The sequence below is a fragment of the Balaenoptera musculus genome, chromosome 11, assembly GCF_009873245.2.
Source record: "Balaenoptera musculus isolate JJ_BM4_2016_0621 chromosome 11, mBalMus1.pri.v3, whole genome shotgun sequence".
In the NCBI taxonomy this organism is placed as follows: domain Eukaryota; kingdom Metazoa; phylum Chordata; class Mammalia; order Artiodactyla; family Balaenopteridae; genus Balaenoptera; species Balaenoptera musculus.
In genome coordinates, this window is record NC_045795.1 from 21,608,564 (window position 1) to 21,630,878 (window position 22,315).

The window sequence follows — 22,315 nt, forward strand, 5'->3', positions numbered from 1 at the left end:
GACATACCATTACTTCTGTCATATCCTGTTGACCATAACGCTGGAGCAATGTGGGAAGGGCACCAATATTAGAAAGTAGGGGTCACTGGGTGCCATCTTAGAGGCTACTTCCCACAGTTGGCACAGAAGAGTGTGCCTCTCAATCCTCATAGCCATCAGCATTAGCTGGGGAATTTCAAATACCCCAGATGTCCAGGCCCCTCCTCTGATAAATTGAATCAGAATCTCTAGGGGCAAAGCTCTGCAGTAATATATTTTTTCAAAGTTCTACCAGCAAGTTTGATGCATGATTAAAATTGGGTACCACTGGACACAAGAGGAGTGAGAAACTAGGAACGTAAAAGTGAGAGTGGCCCTTTGATTATTACCTAGTTACATGGATAATGTACCATGAGAAGAAATATGAGAGATTTCGCTCTCTTGGCTTGAGACAAGGGTGGAAATAAGGCCAGAAAAAGCTAAAGAAGTTGCAGAAAGGTTAAGATTCAGGAGTGGATGCACGTGTTAAATGGTGGTTATGGGTTTGATGTTTGAAAGACATCCTTATTTGTCAGTGGCTCTTGTTTGTGTGGTCCCTGGTGACCCCCAACTGGAAACAGATTCAAAATCGGTGATTCTTTCACAGGAATTTGCTCAGTTCAGGAGGCTGTGGAGAAGAAGACTATTCTGGAACAAAAAGTAACTGCTGGGGGGCTTCCCTGGTGGCGCAGTGGTTGGGAGTCTGCCTGCTAATGCAGGGAACACGGGTTCGAGCCCTGGTCTGGGAGGATCCCACATGCCGCGGAGCAGCTGGGCCCGTGAGCCACAATTACTGAGCCTGCGCGTCTGGAGCCTGTGCTCCGCAACAAGAGAGGCCGCGATAGTGAGAGGCCCGCGCACCGCGATGAAGAGTGGCCTCCGCTTGCCACAACTAGAGAAAGCCCTCGCACAGAAACGAAGACCCAACACAGCCATAAATAAATTAATTAATTAAAAAAAAAAAAGTGGGACTCCTGATATTCATCCCACTTTAAAAAAAAAAAAGTAACTGCTGGGAGTAAAAGGCCTGGAGTTCCTATATCTGTAAGGAAGCGTCTGGTACTTCTCTGGGGTCCCTGATGCCCTGACTTGGCCTGGTAGTCCTTCTCTCTGACTTCTCTGAGAGGTTTCAGCAAAGAAGTAAAATGACACTTCCACACAGAGCACCATGCCCACTGTCCTTTTGAAGTCCAGGATCAGGGGTCAAAATGAGTCACAGCTGATCACCCAAAACCCACAGCTTTCTGCAGCTACTAAGAATTTGAAACATATAAGAATGAAATCCAAAGCCATTATACTGTCATATAAGGTCCTACACATTCTGGAAGGCCCCTTTCCCAGCACTGTTTCCCACCTCCAGCTATTTTGCCACCTCAGTCCCAGTCACATTGGCCACCTGTTGTCCCTTGTCTAACACCGGGTATTTCCCCCTTACCCCACATATACATTCGGGGCCTCTTGTTCCTACTTCCTTCTGCCTAGAAGAATCTTCCCCAGTTGCCCACTCCCTTGTCTCTTCATCTTTTTTAAATTTCACCTTCTTGAGGAGCATTCTGTGATTATGTTATTAAAATGGAAGATACAAAACCATTCTTTATCTTCCTTTTCTGCTTTGTTTTCCTCCCAAATGTTTAATGTTCATTATCTTCTGACATTCTTTTGTTGCTGTTTTTTTTTATGTGCGTGTCTGTTCCCACATTAGAAAATAAACTCTATGTGTGCATGACTTCCTTTCTGTTTAGTTCATTGATATATTTCTGGCACCTAGAAGAGTTTATGGGACATAATATGTGCTCAACAAATATTTATTGAAAGAAAAAATGAACTAGAAAACACTGTACCGGCTGAACTTTGAGATTCAGTTTCATAAATGAAGATGACCTTAAGCCTTTCAAATGCCAAATAGATGTATAAGATTCCTTTTTAATATATACAAAATATGTGCATAATAATTCTTAGACATTCACAAAGCAGTCTCACTGATCCTCACAGTAGTCATGTGACTAGGAATTGCTGTTATTCCCCAGTTTACTGATAGGGAAACTGTGTTTCAGAGAAGCCAAAATCTTGACCTCTTAAAGTAAGTGGCAAATGTTTTAGGAATTGGTCTCCTGATTTCAAGTGTAGGTCCCATAGGCCAATCATAACAGTGGACACAGGTAATGTTGATTAAAAATGAATTATAGGCTTCCCTGGTGGCACAGTGGTTGAGAATCTGCCTGCTAACGCAGGGGACACGGGTTCGAGCCCTGGTCTGGGAAGATCCCACATGCCGCGGAGCAACTAGGCCCGTGAGCCACAACTACTGAGCCTGCGCGTCTGGAGCCTGTGCTCCGCAACAAGAGAAGCCGCGACAGTGAGAGGCCCGCGCACCGCGATGAAGAGTGGCCCCTGCTCGATGCAACTAGAGAAAGCCCTCGCACAGAAACGAAGACCCAACACAGCCAAAAACAAATAAATAAACAAATAAAATTTAAAAAAAAAAAGGATAGAGAAAGAAAATTAAAAAAAAAAAAAAATGAATTATAAGGGAATTCTCTGGCGGCCCAGTGGTTAAGACTCTTGTGCTTCCAATGCAGTGGTCGGATATCTAGATCCCACAGGCCATGGCACGGCCCAAAAGAAAAAAAAAAAAATTGTAAAATAAAATGTTAAATACTGAAAGAATACTCTAGAAATAAATCACACTTCTTAGGTCTAATGGAGATAAAGGCATAAAGATATAGGAAAGACTGGGAGGTCCTGGCTTGCATATAGACAGGGTGTACGTGTGTGGGAGAGGTTGAAATAAAAAGGAAAACAACTCTGGAGAAACTTCAAGAAGGTAAAACAATGCAAGTTGGAATAATCAGAGAGGCGATTAGATTTGGGATTGGCTTTGCAGGACAGACAGGATTTAGATGTTAGAGGAACTGGGGCTTAACAGAAACAGAATGGAGAACGGCTATATGGTGCATTTCAGGAAATAACTGTATCTTTCTAGGCCTAATATTAGTCATGTCTTCACTACCTTACCTCAATAACAATTCTAATTTCATATTCAATGTTAATTGATGTAGTAAAGAAATGAACTAATATTAAACTCCATAAATATTCTGCATGTTTCTAGTGACCTTTTTGAGGCTACAGGGAAGGCAATCACTGGCTTTTGTCTACAGTTTTGGCTTAACTCTCCTTTGCTCCTGAGTTCATAAGTTCAGCCCCAATTTTGTGCTTTCTATTCCCAGAAGCCCAAGTCCTCCTGTCTTTTAATGGGAAAAGATTGAATAATATCTAGAAAAACAGTAAAGATGTTGGGTTTTTACCATCTTAATATCTGATAGTCTGTAGCATGTTTGGGACTTATATTTCCCCACTGATTCTTGAGAATGCCTAATTAGCTCTGAAATACGGGCCTAAACACCGGGAGATTGCGCTTCCCCCTTGGAGAAAAATGCCATCCTTCAGGTCTCAAAGACTGCCTTTTCATTTAGAATTTCTCCCTTATTACAAGGGGAAAAAAGGTAAAGAGGAAACAGAGTGAGATGAAATGTGGAGCTGATTTAGAAAAGAAACTGATACTCTTAAATTCTTTTTCCCAATTAAAAAATTTGACCATGTGAAAATAATAGTGAACAGAAATGCCATTCCCAAAAGGGGTGAAACATTAAAAGTTAAGAATAATGCAGCAGGATCAAATTACATGAAAAATCTAAAGGGAACACAACCTGCTTGTTTTCCTTTAATTCATTTTTTGGGGTGATATTTATAAAGCATGGGGAGGGTCAGGGCATGGAATGGCAAGTGTATGACTGCTGAAAAATGATGTAAGATAAGTAAACGTTCAGTTACAGTTAAAGAGCATTTGAAATTTGCTAGCCACTAACTTACTCAGAGATTGATCCTCAGCGTAAAGCTGAGCTGGACGGTAAGTGAAATAAGCACAATAAAATTCGTTTTGGGTGATGGCTGTAACATGTACAACTTGTTGTCAGATCATCTTATTTGAAATACCACAAACCCAAAATCTAACTTGTTGCACAAATTAAGCAGCATTTACTAAAGGCTTCAGATTAATACTGCTTTTGTCGACCTCAAAAGCTGTTTAAACTAAGTGCCAGTTCTCTTTGGAAAGCGTGGATGGCTCTGAAAAGAGCCTTTGGATGTGACGGAAGCTGATCAACTGCTTTGCAGCCAGTGGCTCACTTGGAGCTGGTGTACTTGGTGACAGCCTTGGTGCCCTCAGACACGGCGTGCTTGGCCAGCTCGCCGGGCAGCAGCAGGCGTACGGCCGTCTGGATCTCCCTGGAGGTGATGGTAGAGCGCTTGTTGTAATGCGCCAGGCGCGACGCCTCGCCCGCGATGCGCTCGAAGATGTCGTTAACGAACGAGTTCATGATGCCCATGGCCTTGGACGAGATGCCGGTATCCGGGTGGACCTGCTTCAGCACCTTGTACACGTACACGGAGTAACTCTCCTTGCGGCTGCGCTTGCGCTTCTTGCCGTCTTTCTTCTGAGCCTTGGTCACCGCCTTCTTGGAGCCTTTTTTCGGGGCAGGAGCGGACTTGGCAAGCTCAGGCATGGTGAAGAGAAGTTAACAAAATCCTCGAGAAACAAAAACTGAGCAATGCGCGAGGCGAGTCCATTTTATTTACAACTGCATATGCAAATGAGACTTAGTAAAGTTCTATGTCTGATTGGCGAATTCTGGTAATGACGTCATTATCAATTTTGTCCAATCAGAACGCGCATTTAAAGGACCGACACGTCCTCTTTTAAAACGGAATTACTACTTTGACCAATGGAATAGCTCCTTTTTCGCGCCCAGCTGCAGCTATAAAATGTGCGTTTTTCTTCTTTTCCCTTAGTTGCTTCTGGCGTAGGCTTTTAAAATACTGCATTATGTCTGGACGTGGCAAGCAAGGAGGCAAAGTTCGGGCCAAGTCCAAGACCCGCTCTTCTCGCGCCGGGCTCCAGTTTCCCGTGGGACGAGTGCACCGCCTGCTCCGCAAGGGCAACTACGCTGAGCGTGTCGGGGCTGGCGCACCGGTGTACTTGGCGGCGGTGTTGGAGTACTTGACGGCCGAGATCCTGGAGCTGGCGGGCAACGCGGCCCGCGACAACAAAAAGACGCGTATCATCCCGCGTCACCTGCAGCTGGCCATCCGCAACGACGAGGAGCTCAACAAGCTGCTAGGCAAAGTCACCATCGCTCAGGGCGGCGTCCTGCCCAACATCCAGGCGGTGCTGCTGCCCAAGAAGACCGAGAGCCACCACAAGGCCAAGGGCAAGTAAGGCCTCAAGAGCAACGCCTTCGAAACCAAAGGCTCTTTTCAGAGCCACCTATTTTTTCTGCAGAGGAGCTGCGACAGTAGTTCCACTTAATTCCATTGTCATTACTGCCTGGGGAAAAGAAATTAATGTGATTAATTTGGCAAGCAGTTTGAGCCACTTTTCGGACTCCTGGTCATGTCCTCGGAATGTCAGGAAGAAATCAAGAGCTTTAGTAAGGAAGTGAGTGCAGTGTCAAGGTGCAAAATCAATCTAAGTATCTATCTTTAAGGGCCCCTGAAGACACTTCTCGGCTTATTTGCAGTAACTCGACCTCTGCCAGTGCTAAGGTTCTGCTCTGTGCCTTGATTCCTGCAACATCAAATTAAAAATAGATGTCTAAGAAGTCATCTTTTGTTGAGCTTAAAACAATGTGCAGTGAATTAGGTGGCTCATAAACCGGAATAAAAACGTCTACCATTTGAACAGGAACAGTTGACCTATCTGAACGTGACGCGGGCTTTTTAACTTTAAAAAGTTCCTTGTAGCCAAACACCCAGGAACCAAAATGTCTTTAAATGCTCAGCAACTCACATTTAACATGTTTGTGGACAATTTTGCAGAGGTTACTGGATCCAGAAGATCAAATTTTCTAACTTTGTTGTATTTTAAAAAGAATATCATGTTTTTTGCTTTGAGTTCCAAGCAGGAGGAAAGGTGAAAACATTGAGTGGAAGTAGAGGGCAATTTTCTTGGCGAGCGGCCGAGAATAAAATATGTTACTCAGTGCACAGCTGTTTTCAGAGATCTCTGGGTGGCTCTGAAAAGAGCCTTTGGGGTTTGCTTCTTAAGCGGCAACTTCCTACTTCTTTTTGGGAGCCGCCTTCTTTGCCTTTGCAGCTTTGGGTTTTGCTGCCTTAGGCTTGGCGGCTTTGGGTTTCGCCGCTTTTGGCTTCACTGCCTTAGGCTTCGCAGGGCTCTTAGCAGCCTTCTTCGGCTTTGCCGCGGCTTTGGTTTTCTTGGGACTCTTGGCCACCTTTTTGACGCCAGCGGCTGCGGGCTTCTTCGCCTTCTTGGGAGTCTTCTTCACCGCTTTCTTCGCTCCCGCAGCCTTCTTGGGCTTCTTAGGGGTGGCCCCTGCAGGTTTTTTCGCTTTAGCAGCCCCCGCCTTCTTGGCCTTCGGCTTGGCTTCCCCGGTGGGCGCCTTCCTATTGAGCTTAAAGGATCCGGAAGCACCCGTGCCCTTGGTTTGCACAAGGGTACCCTTGCTCACCAGGCTCTTGAGACCCAGCTTGATTCGACTGTTGTTCTTCTCCACGTCGTAGCCGCCAGCTGCCAGTGTCTTCTTGAGCGCTGCCAAAGAAAGGCCATTGCGCTCTTTGGAGGCGGCCACAGCCTTAGTGATCAGCTCGGAAACTGGGGGGCCGGTCGCCTTGCGCTTAGCCGCGCCACCGCTCGCGGATTTCTTAGTAGACTTCTTCTTGGCAGGGGATTTCTCCACCGGCGCCGGAGCAGCCGTCTCAGCAGGAGCGGTTTCCGACATGGCGATGGGAGAAAACTGCTAGAAGAAGAGAGATTCAAAACCCAAAGAGCAAGTTTTGCAATGCTACCTTGCTCGGGCCCGGGGCTTATATAAGCCGTTGCTGCCCTGTGATTGGTGGAGCGTCCGATCCACCGCCCTCAGGCAGCCGGCTCTCGTGGTTGGACTCCCAAATTGTGTTTGTTAGTCCCAAAATTTGATTAAATGCTAAAAACAATGGTACAGAATTTGACTCTTTGAAGCTCCAAAGGAGGAAAACAGCCTCCATGTTCACATACTTGTTTGTGTTTTTATGAATCACGCGCAATTAATGAACGATATTTTTAAAAATCCCTTCAGCTTTTCATATGTGTCTATCGGGCGTAAGGCATCGAGCTAGTTAGTTGCATGTTGCAATAAATTTTTACTAAATATCAAGTGACCGTCTTTTAAAAGGCTTTGTCCCTAAGTTCGGCCTTTGATTTTTGCAAGAGGAAAGACAATAGGTTCCGTGGTTTTGCCATAAACTTTGTTTCAAACTGCGGCAAGTAACACAGGCGCAGGACAGCTGGTTGCCTACAGCCCAAAATTAACCATATAGATGTTACTTTAAAAACCGGTTCTGCCTCCCAAGGAGTTTCCACGTGCCAATGTCTTTAGAGAATGGGATTTTGCCGCTAGGAAAAGTTCTGTTGCCAAAGTGACTTCTTCCAGGAGGAATAGAAATTGCTTTGGCTACAGGATCCAATGACCTGCATTCAAACAAATTTGGTTTGTTTTTGATTGAGATGCTTTCTCTCTTTAATACCTAAGCGAATCCAATAAAGTAAGAACAAAGAAAAATGCTTAGTCCCGATAATGTATTTTAGAAAAAACCCTGAAACCTGCTAAAAATTATTCAAGGGCTTCCAGTAGCCCTCGAAAGCGCAAACTGTTTAGATGGCGTGGGACTTTGTCCCTCTTTCACGGTGCTTTTCCCAATGCTCTCAAACTCCTTACCTCCATCAACATTTAACAAATTGCACGGTCAAAACACCCTCTTTTGTAGGACATCAGTATGGATATTTTTGTGTGTTTAAGTGAAGATAGACCTGTATCTTCCAGTGAAATAATTGGCCACTGACTAAGTGTGGACTGGCTCTTAAGGGACTGGAGGTTATAGAAGTTTAAGAGAATTCAGGAAAACATTAACATCCAAAGGAACTGAGGCAATGACCAGGAAGTGGAATGGAGGATGAAGTTTGCTATTTATTGGGAGGTGGGAGGGGGAGGCATGGACAGGATTTTGTGCCTGGATGGGGTGATGATTAGGATCTCTCATGCAATCAACAGTCAATTCTCTCCTGTGAAAAACTGTAGGCCAATACACTTCATCTCTTCAGGAGCTCCTGGAGTTGAAACTATAGCCTACTATGGCCAAATCTAGACAGTGGCCTATTTTTGTATGGCCGTCGAGCTGAGTTTTTCTATTTTTAAATTGTATTTTTTTAATATATATACTTATTTATTTATTTATTTATTATTTATTTTTGGTTGCGTTGGGTCTTCATTTCTGTGCGAGGGCTTTCTCTAGTTGTGGCAAGCGGGGGCCACTCTTCATCGCTGTGCGCGGGCCTCTCACTATCGTGGCCTCTCTTGTTGCGGAGCACAGGCTCCAGACGCGCAGGCTCAGTAGTTGTGGCTCACGGGCCTAGTTGCTCCGCGGCATGTGGGATCTTCCCAGACCAGGGCTCGAACCCGTGTCCCCTGCATTGGCAGGCAGATTCTCAACCACTGCGCCACCAGGGAAGCCTCTTAAATTGTATTTTTAAAAAACTGTGACAGACTATATGTTGCCTGCAAAACCTAAAATATTTACTATTTGTCTCTTTTGCTGTTTTGTATTCCTTCTCACAGACACAGTTCATGGTGTGTTGCTACAGGCCTGCCTCTTTCAGGACTATGCAAATCGAGATCTAAAGAAAAGGAGATTTTAACAAGAAAATGTTCCAACCAAGTATTTCCCACTTTTTCAATCACAAAACTTTCAGAAAATTTGGGAAGGGGGTTGGGGGAAGTCATGCTTTACAGGAGAGGAGCATAATAAAAAGAGCTAACATTCATTGAGCATTTAAGCGCCAGGAACTAATCTAAGCATGCCCTACAAACTAATTCGTCTGCTACATTTTACAGCTGTTCTAGGTGAGTCCCAGAGAGAAGATAAGTAATTTGGCAAAGATTATACAGCTAGTAATAATTGGCAGCTGTGAGGCTTGAACTCGACCACTATTTCTTTCTGCAACAGAAAGGCAAGAGGCACATTTTCTGAAGTCAAGGAGCTAGGGTACTTGGCAAAAACAAACAAACAAAAAAAACCCTTTATTTGCCATTTACACAATTATCCACAGAAACCAATAAACTTTCGCAAGGTATGGGCCAGTTTTCCTTCAGTCGCTTCGTGTAGCCAAAGGCTTAATGGTTTTATCACTTTAAGTATGCTTTCCCAGAAACAGCTCGATAGGCTGACTAGGAGCACAGAATACAGTAACCTCCGTCTGCAGCTTAATCGCCAAATACGCAGCACTGAAGTGACAGTAACAATTAGGCCCACAACAGCTATTTCATCAAAACCCTCGTGCCATTTTTCTTTTGGGGGTAACATGTATCCTCTAAAATGAACAGTTCCTTTTTGGGTGACAGTTGAGGGGCTCTGAAAAGAGCCTTTTCGGATGAGGTATATTAATAGGAGACGGTGTAAGATTTAAGCTCTTTCCCCGCGGATGCGACGGGCGAGCTGGATGTCCTTGGGCATGATGGTGACGCGCTTGGCATGGATGGCACACAGGTTGGTGTCCTCGAAGAGCCCCACCAGGTAGGCCTCGCACGCCTCCTGCAGCGCCATGACGGCCGAGCTCTGGAAGCGCAGGTCGGTCTTGAAGTCCTGCGCGATCTCGCGCACCAACCGCTGGAACGGCAGCTTGCGGATCAGCAGCTCCGTGGACTTCTGGTAGCGGCGGATCTCGCGCAGGGCCACCGTGCCGGGCCGGTAGCGGTGCGGCTTCTTCACGCCGCCCGTGGCCGGCGCGCTCTTACGGGCCGCCTTGGTGGCCAGCTGCTTGCGCGGCGCCTTACCGCCTGTGGACTTGCGAGCGGTCTGCTTAGTGCGAGCCATACACAGGCAGCGCCAATTATTTAACAGTAGTAAGAGGAACCAGTCGTCCCAATATATATATGGACCCTCGCGTCTTGATTGGACAATAGACTGCTGCCTCCCTCGCCTGCCCCGCCCTTCCCCGCCCACAGAATTGGTTCTGGGCTTATTCCTCAAAGAAAAGGAAGCGTTTTCCCGCCTCTACTTCGGTCATTAGGATAATGTACAGAGGAAATATCTTGTTGGCTTTAAAAGACTGCAGGATGAATCAAAATTCTTAAAGTGTTATCTAAAGAATCTCAAAGTGCCTTGCACTATTTTAAATACAGTACAAGATGTCATGACTGGGCTCTTGACAAGAATAGTTTACTGAATAACATAAAAGGGAACCAGCTTATGATAAAAGGAGGCATTGAAAGTCGAAATCCAGCCATGTTCTATGCTAGCAGTCTCAAACTTCAGCGTGCTTGAGAATCTCTCAGCTTATTAAAACGAAGGTCGGCCAACTTTTTCTGCAAAAAAAGGTATGATAGTATTTTAGGCATTGCTCGCTATACTGTATCATTACTTTGCCCTTCACGTGGGAGTGCGAGCGCAGTTAGGTTAAATAGATTAAATGAGTTCGGCTTACACTAAACCTCTGTAAAAACTGGCAACGCAGCTAATTTATCAGAGAATTTGCCACTGTAGGTGGAAAGGCTGACGAGGTACTGCCTGGGGACTGCGACCACGCGCAACTTAAGCTCAACTTCAAATTTTTAGCCCCCCCCAAACCACCAACCCAACACTACTGCTCCAAAATACTTCAAATGGGCCTTAATGCCTACAGCTCCTTAACAGATTTCGTGGGTGGCCCTAAAAAGGGCCTTTAAGCGACGTTATGATGCCTTGGAACAACTCTAGCCACCAAAGCCGTACAGAGTGCGTCCCTGGCGCTTGAGCGCGTAGACCACGTCCATAGCGGTGACAGTTTTGCGCTTGGCGTGCTCAGTGTAGGTAACGGCGTCCCGGATCACGTTCTCCAGGAACACCTTCAGCACCCCACGGGTCTCCTCATAGATAAGGCCGGAAATGCGCTTCACCCCGCCACGCCGAGCTAGGCGTCGGATGGCGGGTTTGGTAATCCCCTGGATGTTATCGCGCAGAACCTTACGGTGGCGCTTGGCACCTCCTTTCCCCAGGCCCTTCCCACCCTTGCCGCGACCAGACATCTCAACAATTCGAGTAAGTATAATACTCCAAATCACACAGGCGGTGTTTTATATAGTGGTATATCGGACCTGGTTGGGAACCGCTCAGGCCAGCTGCGTCTCCTCAGGGAGGATCCAGACCCGAAGCCCCGCCCACGTTTTCAGCACACTGGAAAGGGCGGTGCTTAAACTACTTGGTCAGAACCGACGCCTAATAAAAATCCCTCAGCCCAACTTCTACATTGTGTTGCGCTCGCCCGCCCCTGGAGGACCTTTCTTTTGGTTTGGTCAGGACTTGCTGTCCGTTTTGTTTTGTTTTGTTTTGTTTTCTGCCGTCTCTTAGCGACTTGTGGCTGCTGGAATGAATGGCGCATCTCAAGAGCGATGATTGTAGTCATTTGGGAGCTTTTGTGAAACCTCGTGGCTGGCTGCCTGATTATAGATAGCTTCCAGGTGGGGTTCTTCGTCGTTCTCAGCGTTGGTGCCCTACCCCTTTTCCTTACTCATCCTATCACCTTACTTTCCCTTCCCTCACTGGCTGCCACATTTTGGGGGGTAGTACTGGCTTTTTCAAATTTTCTTCATCTCACTTAGAAACACTTCAGGAAGCTGTTTGAGGAAGGTCATCTTTTACCTGCAGTTTCCTTTGGTGAGTCCATGAACAAGTGAAAATGCCTCTCAGGGATTACCGCCCTGCCCCCCGCCCCCCGCCCCCCCCCCCGCTTCTCTCCTTTGTTGAACTGAGAAATCAAGTGCACCCAAAAACTCCATGCCTTTAATTTACAAATACAGTTGCCTTGCCAATGCTTTGCCCTGGAAATATTTATATTCACATCTATGTGTCCCACAGGTGTGATTCTCTTTGTTAAAATAATTTGTTAAGTCTCTTCTCCCACCTTCATGGAGGAAACAAACTGACTGCAGATTTCTCAGCTTAAAAAGTTTGAGAATCTTAATAACCTATAATGGAAAAGAATCTGAAAAAGATAGATATCTGTATGTACATAGATATATAGATATATTTGAATCACTTTGTTGTACACCTGAAACTTACATAAAATTGTAAATCAAATATAATTCAATAAAAAAAATTGAGTTTGAGAATGTTATCTTATTTAAATTAAGTACTGTTCAAATGCTTCATTTTTGTCTTTCTCAGCAAATAATAATGATATTGCCTGATAAATTCTTGTTCAATAATTGGGATAAATATTTAGGAGTTGTTTGTTTGTTTTTCACATTAGGAGAGATATTCTTTTCTGAGAGAAATGTTGGCAATGCTTTACAGTCCATAGAATTCCTTTCCCCTTCAATCAGATGAATAAATGAGGTATACTTGCCTTTCCAATGTTCTGAGGGTTGCTACTGATTCACACTTGTCTGGTTGACAATTCTTAATGTTCTTAGTTCCAAGTGTTGGGCTCAATCCTTTTCATTATTACTGTATTTTCAATTTGATGTGCCACACGTTTATTTTCTTGACACTTGATTTTGTTTTCTCTGTTTTGGTTAAACCTTTGGAATTAGCTGGTAGATGGTGTTTACATCTCTTATTTTTCTTTTTTGTTTTTAATTTTTTTCTCTTTTATTGTTCTTTAATTGTTCTTCATTCAAAATTAGTTTACTGACTAGTAATTAGCACCTTTCCTAATTCTCATTTCTCCTGTCCCCAAAAACACACACACACTAATCCAAAACACCACTAGCCATTTGGAGTCTTTTCAACTCCATGAACTTAACCTCTCAAATCTTTCCTTCCATTCCATACAGTCTTATTTCTCCACATAGATTAGCCTTTTACCAAGTCAGAACCTTAATGGAAGCATAAAGTTTCCCTTCTTTCTTGGTCCTACCTCAGAGCAATCACCATCCTTACTTTCATCTTTAAAGTTTCCTTAAGCATTTATGCCTCCATGCGTTATCAAGACCAATTTAAAAATTTTGAAGATGCAGAATCTACTGCCCTTCCTGGCCTCTTCCTCTCTTCATCTTACTACACCTTCTTTTTATTTATTTATTTACTTTTGGCCGTTCCACGAGTCTTGCAGGATCTTAGTTCCCCGACCAGGGAATCGAACCCGGGCCACAGCTGTGAAAACACTGAGTACTAATCACTGGACCACCAGGGAATTCCTCACACCCTCTTTCTTGAAGTTCACTCTGCCCTGTTCTTGTCTGCTCATGGCTTGAAATCTGATTTGCAAAACCCTTTAAGAAACCCCTTACTTTCTCCTGAAACTCTCTCGAAACCTAAATGTATTCTCTAATATACACAGCTTTTCATGCTTAACACTCCCTTCTTGTTTTATATAATGTCCTACCTTGTTTCCAAAATTTTTTTTTTTTTTTTTTTTAATTAATTTATTTATTTTTGGCTGTGTTGGGTCTTCATTTCTGTGCGAGGGCTTTCTCTAGTTGCGGCAAGCGGGGGCCACTCTTCATCGCGGTGCGCGGGCCTCTCACTATCGCGGCCTCTCTTGTTGCGGAGCACAGGCTCCAGGTGCGCAGGCTCAGTAATTGTGGCTCACGGGCCTAGTTGCTCCGCGGCATGTGGGATCTTCCCAGACCAGGGCTCGAACCCGTGTCCCCTGCATTAGCAGGCAGACTCTCAACCACTGCGCCACCAGGGAAGCCCCCAAAATTTTATAATACCATGGTCTTTATAGTCCCTTCTAAGTGTCTCCTAATTTAGCTAGTTATCATGCCTGAAATATATCAAACAATAGCTGCCAGAAACTCTGATTCCCTTTCATTCACTTCAACTTACTAGCATCTGCAGGGTTGGATACTGAGAAAACAAGAATCAAAATGAAGGTGTGGGTCCCTTGGGGTAGGGGTCCTCTGCTGCCTCGCCCTCTTGGGTTTACAACAGGGACAGAGGCTAAGAACACAGTGCCTAAGCTTCTAATCTTTAAAAGCAGACTGGTTTCTATAGACTGAATGTTTCTGTTCCCCCAGAATTCATATATTGAAACCTAATCTCTAATGTGAGAGTATTGGGTATTTGGAGGTAGGGTTATTGGGAGGTGCTTAGGTCATAAGTGAAGGGCCCTCATGAATGGGATTAGTGCCTCTATAAAAGAGACCCCATTGTCTCTTCCACACTGAGAAAATAGCCATCTATGAATTAGGAAGTAGGCTCTTACCAGACACTGAATCTGACAGCACCTTGATCTTGGACTTCCCAGTCTCCGGAACTGTGAGAAATACATTTCTATTGTTTATAAGACACCTAGTCTATGGTATTCTGTTACAGCAGCCTGAGCAGACTAAGACACTGGTACTCTACAAGTCATGCTTTAAAAAAGTACTCAGATTTTTTGCCTTTGGTTTTGGTGGTTATTCTGGATTTGCTTGTTTGTTTGTTGTTTGTTTTTTAAAATAAAGCTAGAAAATGCTGTTGGAGATCCTGGCACAGGTGTGCCCAGGTATGGACTGATTCTTGGGTCCAGCTCTTATTTTTGCCATTTATTGGTTTCTTGATCTCAGAAGAAAGAGGGAATTTCTTATTATGTGCCACTATATTTTATTTATTCCCTTGTATTAGACCAGTGAAGTCTGTCAGATAACTCCTAACTGTTCTTGTTTTTTCTCTTGCATCTGTTATTTATTATTGTGTAGTGAATTACCAGAAAAGTTAGTAGCTTAAAACAACAAATGTATTATCTCACACAGCTTCTGAAGGTCAGGAATCAGAGAGTAGTTTAGCTGGGTGGTTCAGGTTCAGGGTCTCCCAAGAAGTGAAAAGTCAAGCTGTCAGCAGGGGCTGCAGTTACATGAGGTTTGACTGGGCCAGAGATGGCTCACTCACACGGCTATTGGTAGTTGCCCACTGACTGTTGGAGAATGCATCAGCTTCTTATCGTGCCGGCGTCTCCACAGGGCTGCCTGAATATCTTCCCAACATGGCGGCTTGGGGGTTCCCCCACCCCATCCCCAGCAAGTGACCTGAGAGAGGGCAAGCAGGAAACACAGCACCTTTTATGACTTAGTCTACAAAGTACTTATTGTCACTTTGGCTTTATGCCACACCAGTCTCTAAATCCAGCTCACATTCAAGGGGAGAGGAATTAGGTTCCTTTTTTTTTTTTTTTTTTGGCCGTGCTGCACGGCTTGCGGAATCTTATTTCCCCAACCAGGGATCGAACCCGCGTCCTCGTCAGTGAAAGTGTGGACTCCTAATCACTGGACCGCCAGGGAATTCCCTAGGTTCCATTTTTTGAAGGGAAGATTATCAAAGAATTTTTGGATATTTCCTAAAACCACCTTTTCTACAATCAAACTTAGGCTTCAAATAGAACATGTCCTCATTGACCCATAGTACACTTCTGAGATCTGAAGTTCAGATCTCAAAAGACTCCCAAATCCCAGCAGATGTCCTTGCTGAGGAGGACTTCTGCCTTTCCACTTAAAGGAAATCAGGCTTTTCTGCCCAGCTCTTTCTTTCTTTCTTTTTTTTTTTTTTTTAAACGATTTCTCCTCCTTTATTCTCCTACAGTCATTGGAGGCTTACCCAGATCTCGTCCCCTTTCAGGGTTTGTTGAAAGAATCCCAAACAGATTTACTGGCTTTGTCCTCCCAATACTTGGCTACCTTTAGAAAAGACAGACTTTTTTAGAGCTAGTGAAGGATTTATATGTGCCTCATCTAAACCCGGGGAGCTATTACCAAGTTCACATATGAAAAGACGTGTGAAAATACTTTGGAAACTATAAAGCTTTATATAATTGTTGTCATCAGTATTATATCTACTCCCCATAGAATTCAAAAAGAATCTGTGATGAAATGTGTAATGCAGAAGGTGGGAAGCACTCAGTGACTGAGGCTATCTTGTGTCTACAAGGTTGCTAATCAGCAATACATTCATTCAACTAGAATTTAATGAGCACCTGCCTGTGTCAGGCTTTTTCTATTCTGGAGAAACAACAATGAACACGAAAAAATCTTTGGCCTTATATGTATATGGTGAGAAAAAAGGGGCAAAACTCGACTTTTAAAACAGGTTCACACAGAGTTGGGAGACTACGCTCCTGGAGCTAGTATTTCATACTTGTGAGTGTGACTTCATGTAAGGGATAAGGAGACACGGGGAAGTCCACACGTGGTGTGGGGGGTATTACTGTCCCAAACGGGCTCACTGTGGCTTCTGCCTCAGGGAAGTCACCAGATGTTGATGGCATGCATGGTGCCTGTGGATTACTCCTCGTGCACATCTGCATTAGGAGGCTCCTGAAAGCTGTCAAATAAAAAACAGCTAATTTGTTAATTTTACAGTATTAAATCTTGGAATGGGTGTGAAGGAGAGTAAACAGTTCAGAGCTTTATCCCGTAGCGTTACGAGGTGCTACTACTAAACAGTTAGAAATGCAATTCTCATGAGAACAAATATGCTTAGTTTGAACACCCTGTAGCTTCAGCCAGATTCATTCTTTCCTTTTGGAGTTGTATAAAAGAAACTGAATTAGTACATTAGAAGTCTGCCCACTACTGTTAGATCCCGGGCAAACCACCAACATTGTCTGGCTTAATCGAGATGTACTCTGCCCCTCCTGGGACCCTGGACCTGGACAGTTCAAATCAATAATTGATTAGGGCATGCAAAGTGCTTGTCCTTCCATGCACTGCGAATACATCACAGAACAGTCAACCAGAACTCCGCATCCCGACTATATCCGAAGTGGGGGAGGGACTGGCTAATATTTATGCTCTGAATCCGTTTACTTGGTTGACACAGTTCTTTTGTTGACTGATTCCTTCTAGTGAAATCTTTGATTACTCAGGGTCCAGGTGACCTCAATGCTGGAGACACTGTTGCCCTTATAAGCTGCTGTTCAGCAAGTCCTTTTAAATAGCTAACAAAATGAACACGGCATGTGTAGCCTTGGCCAGTACTCTGTATACCCATTTTGCATGACAAATATTATGTAGTTCCTGGAAAGAACCCTTCTCCCCCATTTTCTAAATACCCATCCTAGTATAACAGCTACTCTCAATGAGAACAGAAGTGGCTCTTAAAAGAGCCTTTGGGAGGAAGCAAATGCACCCAAACCAGATTAGAAAGGACAGTTTATGCCCTCTCCCCGCGGATGCGGCGCGCAAGCTGGATGTCCTTGGGCATGATGGTGACGCGCTTGGCATGGATGGCACACAGGTTGGTGTCCTCGAAGAGCCCCACCAGGTAGGCCTCGCACGCCTCCTGCAGCGCCATGACGGCCGAGCTCTGGAAGCGCAGGTCGGTCTTGAAGTCCTGCGCGATCTCGCGCACCAACCGCTGGAACGGCAGCTTGCGGATCAGCAGCTCCGTAGACTTCTGATAGCGGCGGATCTCGCGCAGGGCCACCGTGCCGGGCCGGTAGCGGTGCGGCTTCTTCACGCCGCCCGTGGCCGGCGCGCTCTTCCGTGCCGCCTTGGTGGCCAGCTGCTTGCGCGGCGCCTTGCCACCGGTGGACTTGCGAGCGGTCTGCTTAGTCCTAGCCATGCTTCAACGCTAATGCCGCGAGAGAAGCAACTGAGCGCTTCCAGGACCAGACTTTATACAGATGATCCGATCCTGATTGGCCACAACTTTGCAGGAGTAACCTGATTGGCTTTTAATTCAATCTTTATTTGGTTTTTACCGCCTCTGAAAAGGTTTTGTTTTCCATAGTATTAATTTTGTGATTTCTATTTTCGCAGGAAAGAATTATGGCTGTACTCCATCCTGAGTTTATGGTTTTCGACCAAAACGTTAAGATTTCACCAGTAAAAAAGGAGTCTGGTTCAGAATTTGTGGAAGTCAGCGCCTAAATTGTCCTAAAAGAAATACATTTTTTCATTGGAGAATTTTTCCCTTTTCAGATAATGTGGGGGGAAATTACAGCAAAATAATGTATTTGCTAGTCTCTCTAAATAGTAGTTCCATTTCATAACTGCATCAGGATCTGCTTTTAATGACCGTACCAAGACCTAAAATAAAGTTTCAGAATAGACTATGGCACACCGGCCTCCTGAACACAGAACTTTGCCTAGCGTGGTGTGGGGAAGGGGGAGCTTGATGTGTGCTTGACTAAATACTAGTAAATGACTATCTGACCATTAATTGATTTTGATGCAATCAAATGGCTGATTGGCCTTTAATATGTAAATTGTGTACTTAGCAGGCCTGGAGTAATGATACGTTTACATTGATCAGTGATTAGGTGTTTTCCTGTAAATAGGGGTAGCTCTGAAAGGAGCTTTCGAGTAGGGGCAGTTTTAGTTAACTAATGGACCATCGGGTTTTAACGATGAAGACCCAGAAACAAAACAAAATTGGTTTAATATGTAACATATTTGCTGGAACAAATAATCACCGGAAATGTGTTCCTGGGGAGGGGACAATAAATGCGGCCGCTTTCATGGTTTTACAATCGAGTAAACTGCAAACTAGTTTTTACCAGATGAGTTAACGCATGCTCGGTCAAATCAACAGGGGGACTACATATTGCAGCATACAGTACTGTAAACTTAGCCAGGGATTCGTGATAGGTTTCAGGACAGTGTTCAGTTCTTCAACAGAAATTGTGGGTGGCTCTGAAAAGAGCCTTTGTTCTTAGAGATTGGAGTATTAATTCAGACCTTACTTGCCCTTGGCCTTGTGGTGGCTCTCAGTCTTCTTGGGCAGCAGCACGGCCTGGATGTTGGGCAGGACGCCGCCCTGAGCGATGGTGACTTTGCCCAGCAGCTTGTTGAGCTCTTCGTCGTTGCGGATGGCCAGCTGCAGGTGGCGCGGGATGATGCGCGTCTTCTTATTGTCGCGGGCCGCGTTGCCCGCCAACTCCAGGATCTCGGCCGTCAGGTACTCTAGTACCGCGGCCAGATACACCGGCGCGCCGGCCCCGACCCGCTCGGCGTAGTTGCCTTTGCGGAGCAGGCGGTGCACTCGGCCTACGGGAAACTGGAGCCCGGCCCGCGAGGAGCGAGTCTTGGCCTTGGCGCGAGCTTTGCCGCCTTGCTTACCACGTCCAGACATTGTGCAATGCTTATGCACCTACACCAAAAAAGACTGAAGAGAAAAAAAACCCCACAACTTATAACCGCAGCTGCGCGCGAAAAAGAAGCTATTCCATTGGCCAAAGTTGCTGTCCCATTTTAAACAAGACAATGCAGTTCCTAATAATGCGTGTTCTGATTGGACAATATTGAAACAACGTCATCACTAGTATTAGCCAATCAGACAAAGAACTTTACTAACCCTTATTTGCATATGTTTTGTAAATAAAAAGGACTCGACCGACTCCCTATTGTTACTTTGCTTCTCGGGAATCTTGTAATTTTTTTCATCATGCCTGAGTTGGCTAAATCCGCCCCGGCTCCGAAGAAGGGGTCCAAGAAAGCGGTGACCAAGGCCCAGAAGAAAGATGGCAAGAAACGCAAGCGCAGCCGCAAGGAGAGCTACTCTATCTACGTGTACAAAGTGCTGAAGCAGGTCCACCCGGACACCGGCATCTCGTCCAAGGCCATGGGCATCATGAACTCATTTGTCAACGACATTTTCGAGCGCATCGCGGGCGAGGCGTCGCGCCTGGCGCATTACAACAAGCGTTCGACCATCACCTCCAGGGAGATCCAGACGGCCGTGCGCCTGCTGCTGCCCGGCGAGCTGGCCAAGCACGCCGTGTCCGAGGGCACCAAGGCTGTCACCAAGTATACCAGCTCCAAGTGAGCCGGCCCGCTACCACACATGACCCAAAGGCTCTTTTCAGAGCCACCTACACTTTCAGAGAAATGGCTGGTGCACTTGCCTGTAGTCTAGCTTCTCTCGGGAGAGTAGGGTGCTGGTTTGGGAGCGGAAAACGGGGTAAAAACTTAAAAAGCCCTCCGTAAACATTCTTCTATAGGCATTTATGCAGTGTCATGCAAACTTCGTATGGATTCTTTGGCGTCCTTTGAAAAAGATTTTCAGTTTTGCCCTCAGCTGCAATAGCCAAAATTTTGCTTTTGTTTACCCTTTTTCAACTCAAGGAACGCTCCCCGTCTCTGATTGGGCAGCAGCACTATTTGAAAAGCCCGCCGTGGGCTGCAATTGGCCAGATAGTCTGCCATCAGGGTTGTGCGTTTTGAAGAGATTTTCTCGAAAGTAAAAGGATGACTTGCTTTATCTGCGGGAATGCACCGGGCTCTGGAGCCAAGAGCCATAAAGCTGACAATTAACGGTACTGTGTTCTGCAGTCGGATCCTGGGCGAAATTAACCTCTCAATGTCTATTTCTCATCCACTACAGGATGGGTATGGTAACATTAGACTTGTCTATCCTACGGAGATCTTAGGGTGAGTTGAAATGATTTATGTCAAAGTGCAACGGGAATATTAAAGGTCAGGGACGTTCCTTAAGGAGAAAAGGTTGAACAAGGAACCCAGCAATTTGGGAAAGCCGCGTTCTTCCAATGTTTAATCGATGTGCCGGAAGGAGATATGCCAGGACTCGCTAGGCCGGGGGAGTAGTTATCTGGCAGTGATTTTAGAGTCCACGATTAAAAATCCCGCGATAGAAGTCAGAGAACTCAGTATTTAAGAGAAGGGCATATTTACTTAACGCATGGACTAGCTAGTAATATTAGGGAATGGAATCTCTCAAGGCATGATCGAAAGTCCTCCAATTCCCCTCTCCCCTGCATCTTTCAACAGTGCCTAAATTCTTTTTTTTGCAGTTGGAAGCATTAACACTTTCCGCTACCCTGTCATCCCCTCTCACCAGTAGATGACTGCTATTGTAAATCTTTTTTTCCCCCATTAACAGCAAAATAAGCCCCTACTACCACATCCCCCATCCAGGCTGTAACATTTCCTGTCTTTCCCTGTTGTCACTTCCCTTAAAGTTGTAGGTATAGACCCTATCTCAGACAGTCTTGTCCCTGTCACAGGCAACAAGCCTCCAGGAATTCATGCCAACAGGTCAATGGGTCTGCAAAATATACGGGTTTGTCATTCACTCCTCTAAAATGAGATTCTTTTTCCAGTCCCTGCGCCCCTGTCATTAGGTCTTGGGAGTTGGCGACAAAACCTACCGACAAGCTACCCTACTTGGTGGAGAGCAGTCCCCTAATTTCATCCTGAACTCATCAGCATCATATTCATCCCCTCTTTCTATTATTTGCTTTTTCCGAGATTTTTTTCTTCCACTGTTAAGAGATCAGAGGGATAATTACCTTCAGAGTGGGTGAGATAAGAAGTATTGCCCTCTTCTGCCATCTTGTGGCAAGAAAACAGAAGGACCGATCCAAGGCGTCGTGTTTTCCAGATCCAACTGAAATGCTTCCTAACTTCAACTTTTTACTAACAGTGAGTTAGGATGAGTAGAGTGATCATTTCTGTCTCCCTTTAACCGCCGGATTTGTTAGTCACTTCAAGAGTCACTTGTGCGCATGTGAGAGAGGGAGAGAGGTATTGTTTTGTGCTCTGGTCAGAGCTGTGGAAATAAAAAGGAATAAAATTTAAAAAAAGAAATCAAAATATTCTGCACCCTAAAATAAATAAAAAATAATAGGGTCATGCTCACCCTAGTTCTGGTCCTCAAAGTAATAAATACTTGAATGTTTTCTGTAAACCTAAACACCTGACAGAACAATGATACCCTGATTTTTGCTAGACTGCTCTTTGAAGATGTGTCAGGACTTGTCAGGATAATGATTACCATGTGAGTTGCAATTTTTCCACCATGAACAGGCCAATGTGCACGTGGTAACCTCAGTCATTTTGCAGCTCCCCCTCCAACACACACCATTTTAAATACGTGTGTGTGTGTGTGTGTGTGTGTGTGTGTGTGTTTTCCTCAAAGTCTGACTCTTGACCTCTTTGCAGGTAGACTCTTTCCTTTCCAAATGTTTCTGTCTCTTAGTCCTGCTTTGACAGTTTCTACTGCCTAAGTCCAAACAAACATCCTATTAAAATGCTTGTATTAGTTTGCTAGCACTGTCACAACAAAATACCACACACTGGGTGTCTTAAACAACAAAAATTTATTTTCTCACAGTTCTGTAGGCTAGAAGTCCAAGGTTAAGGTGTTGGCAGGACTTGTTTCCCTCCTTGGCTTGCAGCTGGCTGTCTTGCTGTGTCCTCACATACTCTTTTTTCTGTGTGTCTGCACCCCTGGAGTCTTTTCTTATAAAGATACCAGGGCTTTCGGATTAGGACCCTACCCTTATGATCTCATTTAACCTTAATTACCTCTTTAAAGGCCCTATCTCCAA

The 22,315-nt window shown here is 45.0% G+C and overlaps 6 protein-coding genes across 6 annotated transcripts; 2 read left to right on the plus strand and 4 right to left on the minus strand.

Moving 5' to 3' along the window:
• Positions 1 to 4,173: 4,173 nt before the first annotated feature.
• Positions 4,174 to 4,580, minus strand: LOC118903996 (histone H2B type 1-L). Its single transcript, XM_036869624.1, has one exon. It carries the CDS (start codon positions 4,578 to 4,580, stop codon positions 4,200 to 4,202), a length of 381 nt encoding a protein of 126 aa, XP_036725519.1. The 3' UTR covers positions 4,174 to 4,199.
• Positions 4,581 to 4,900: 320 nt separating this feature from the next.
• Positions 4,901 to 5,293, plus strand: LOC118903990 (histone H2A type 1-like). Its single transcript, XM_036869616.1, has one exon. It carries the CDS (start codon positions 4,901 to 4,903, stop codon positions 5,291 to 5,293), a length of 393 nt encoding a protein of 130 aa, XP_036725511.1.
• Positions 5,294 to 6,131: 838 nt separating this feature from the next.
• On the minus strand, positions 6,132 to 6,867 carry H1-5 (H1.5 linker histone, cluster member). The gene has a single exon (XM_036869602.1). The coding sequence runs from the start codon at positions 6,810 to 6,812 to the stop codon at positions 6,132 to 6,134; it is 681 nt and encodes a 226-aa protein (XP_036725497.1). The 5' UTR covers positions 6,813 to 6,867.
• A 2,661-nt stretch (positions 6,868 to 9,528) lies between these two features.
• LOC118903524 lies at positions 9,529 to 17,586 on the minus strand. The gene is made up of 4 exons (XM_036868679.1): positions 17,182 to 17,586; positions 14,920 to 15,056; positions 10,837 to 11,154; positions 9,529 to 10,090 (listed from the first exon to the last, which is right to left on the minus strand). The coding sequence occupies exons 1-4, from the start codon at positions 17,584 to 17,586 to the stop codon at positions 9,529 to 9,531; spliced, it is 1,422 nt and encodes a 473-aa protein (XP_036724574.1).
• Positions 17,587 to 18,705: 1,119 nt separating this feature from the next.
• Positions 18,706 to 19,098, minus strand: LOC118903991 (histone H2A type 1). The gene has a single exon (XM_036869617.1). The coding sequence runs from the start codon at positions 19,096 to 19,098 to the stop codon at positions 18,706 to 18,708; it is 393 nt and encodes a 130-aa protein (XP_036725512.1).
• Positions 19,099 to 19,410: 312 nt separating this feature from the next.
• On the plus strand, positions 19,411 to 19,801 carry LOC118904001 (histone H2B type 1-L). The gene has a single exon (XM_036869628.1). The coding sequence runs from the start codon at positions 19,411 to 19,413 to the stop codon at positions 19,789 to 19,791; it is 381 nt and encodes a 126-aa protein (XP_036725523.1). The 3' UTR covers positions 19,792 to 19,801.
• Positions 19,802 to 22,315: the final 2,514 nt, after the last annotated feature.

Bases quoted from the DNA above. Each gene is read 5' to 3' on its own strand.
- LOC118903996 (XM_036869624.1), bottom strand. From the start codon at position 4,580: ATGCCTGAGCTTGCCAAGTCCGCTCCTGCCCCGAAAAAAGGCTCCAAG.
- LOC118903990 (XM_036869616.1), top strand. From the start codon at position 4,901: ATGTCTGGACGTGGCAAGCAAGGAGGCAAAGTTCGGGCCAAGTCCAAG.
- H1-5 (XM_036869602.1), bottom strand. From the start codon at position 6,812: ATGTCGGAAACCGCTCCTGCTGAGACGGCTGCTCCGGCGCCGGTGGAG.
- LOC118903524 (XM_036868679.1), bottom strand. From the start codon at position 17,586: ATGGCTAGGACTAAGCAGACCGCTCGCAAGTCCACCGGTGGCAAGGCG. The intron at 15,057-17,181 runs GCATAAACTGTC...GCCCTCTCTCAG, and splicing joins GCCGCATCCGCGGGGAGAGG to GTCACTTGCTGGGGATGGGG. The intron at 11,155-14,919 runs GTGAGTGAGCCA...TGTGATTTGGAG, and splicing joins GGGCAACTACCAATAGCCGT to TATTATACTTACTCGAATTG.
- LOC118903991 (XM_036869617.1), bottom strand. From the start codon at position 19,098: ATGTCTGGACGTGGTAAGCAAGGCGGCAAAGCTCGCGCCAAGGCCAAG.
- LOC118904001 (XM_036869628.1), top strand. From the start codon at position 19,411: ATGCCTGAGTTGGCTAAATCCGCCCCGGCTCCGAAGAAGGGGTCCAAG.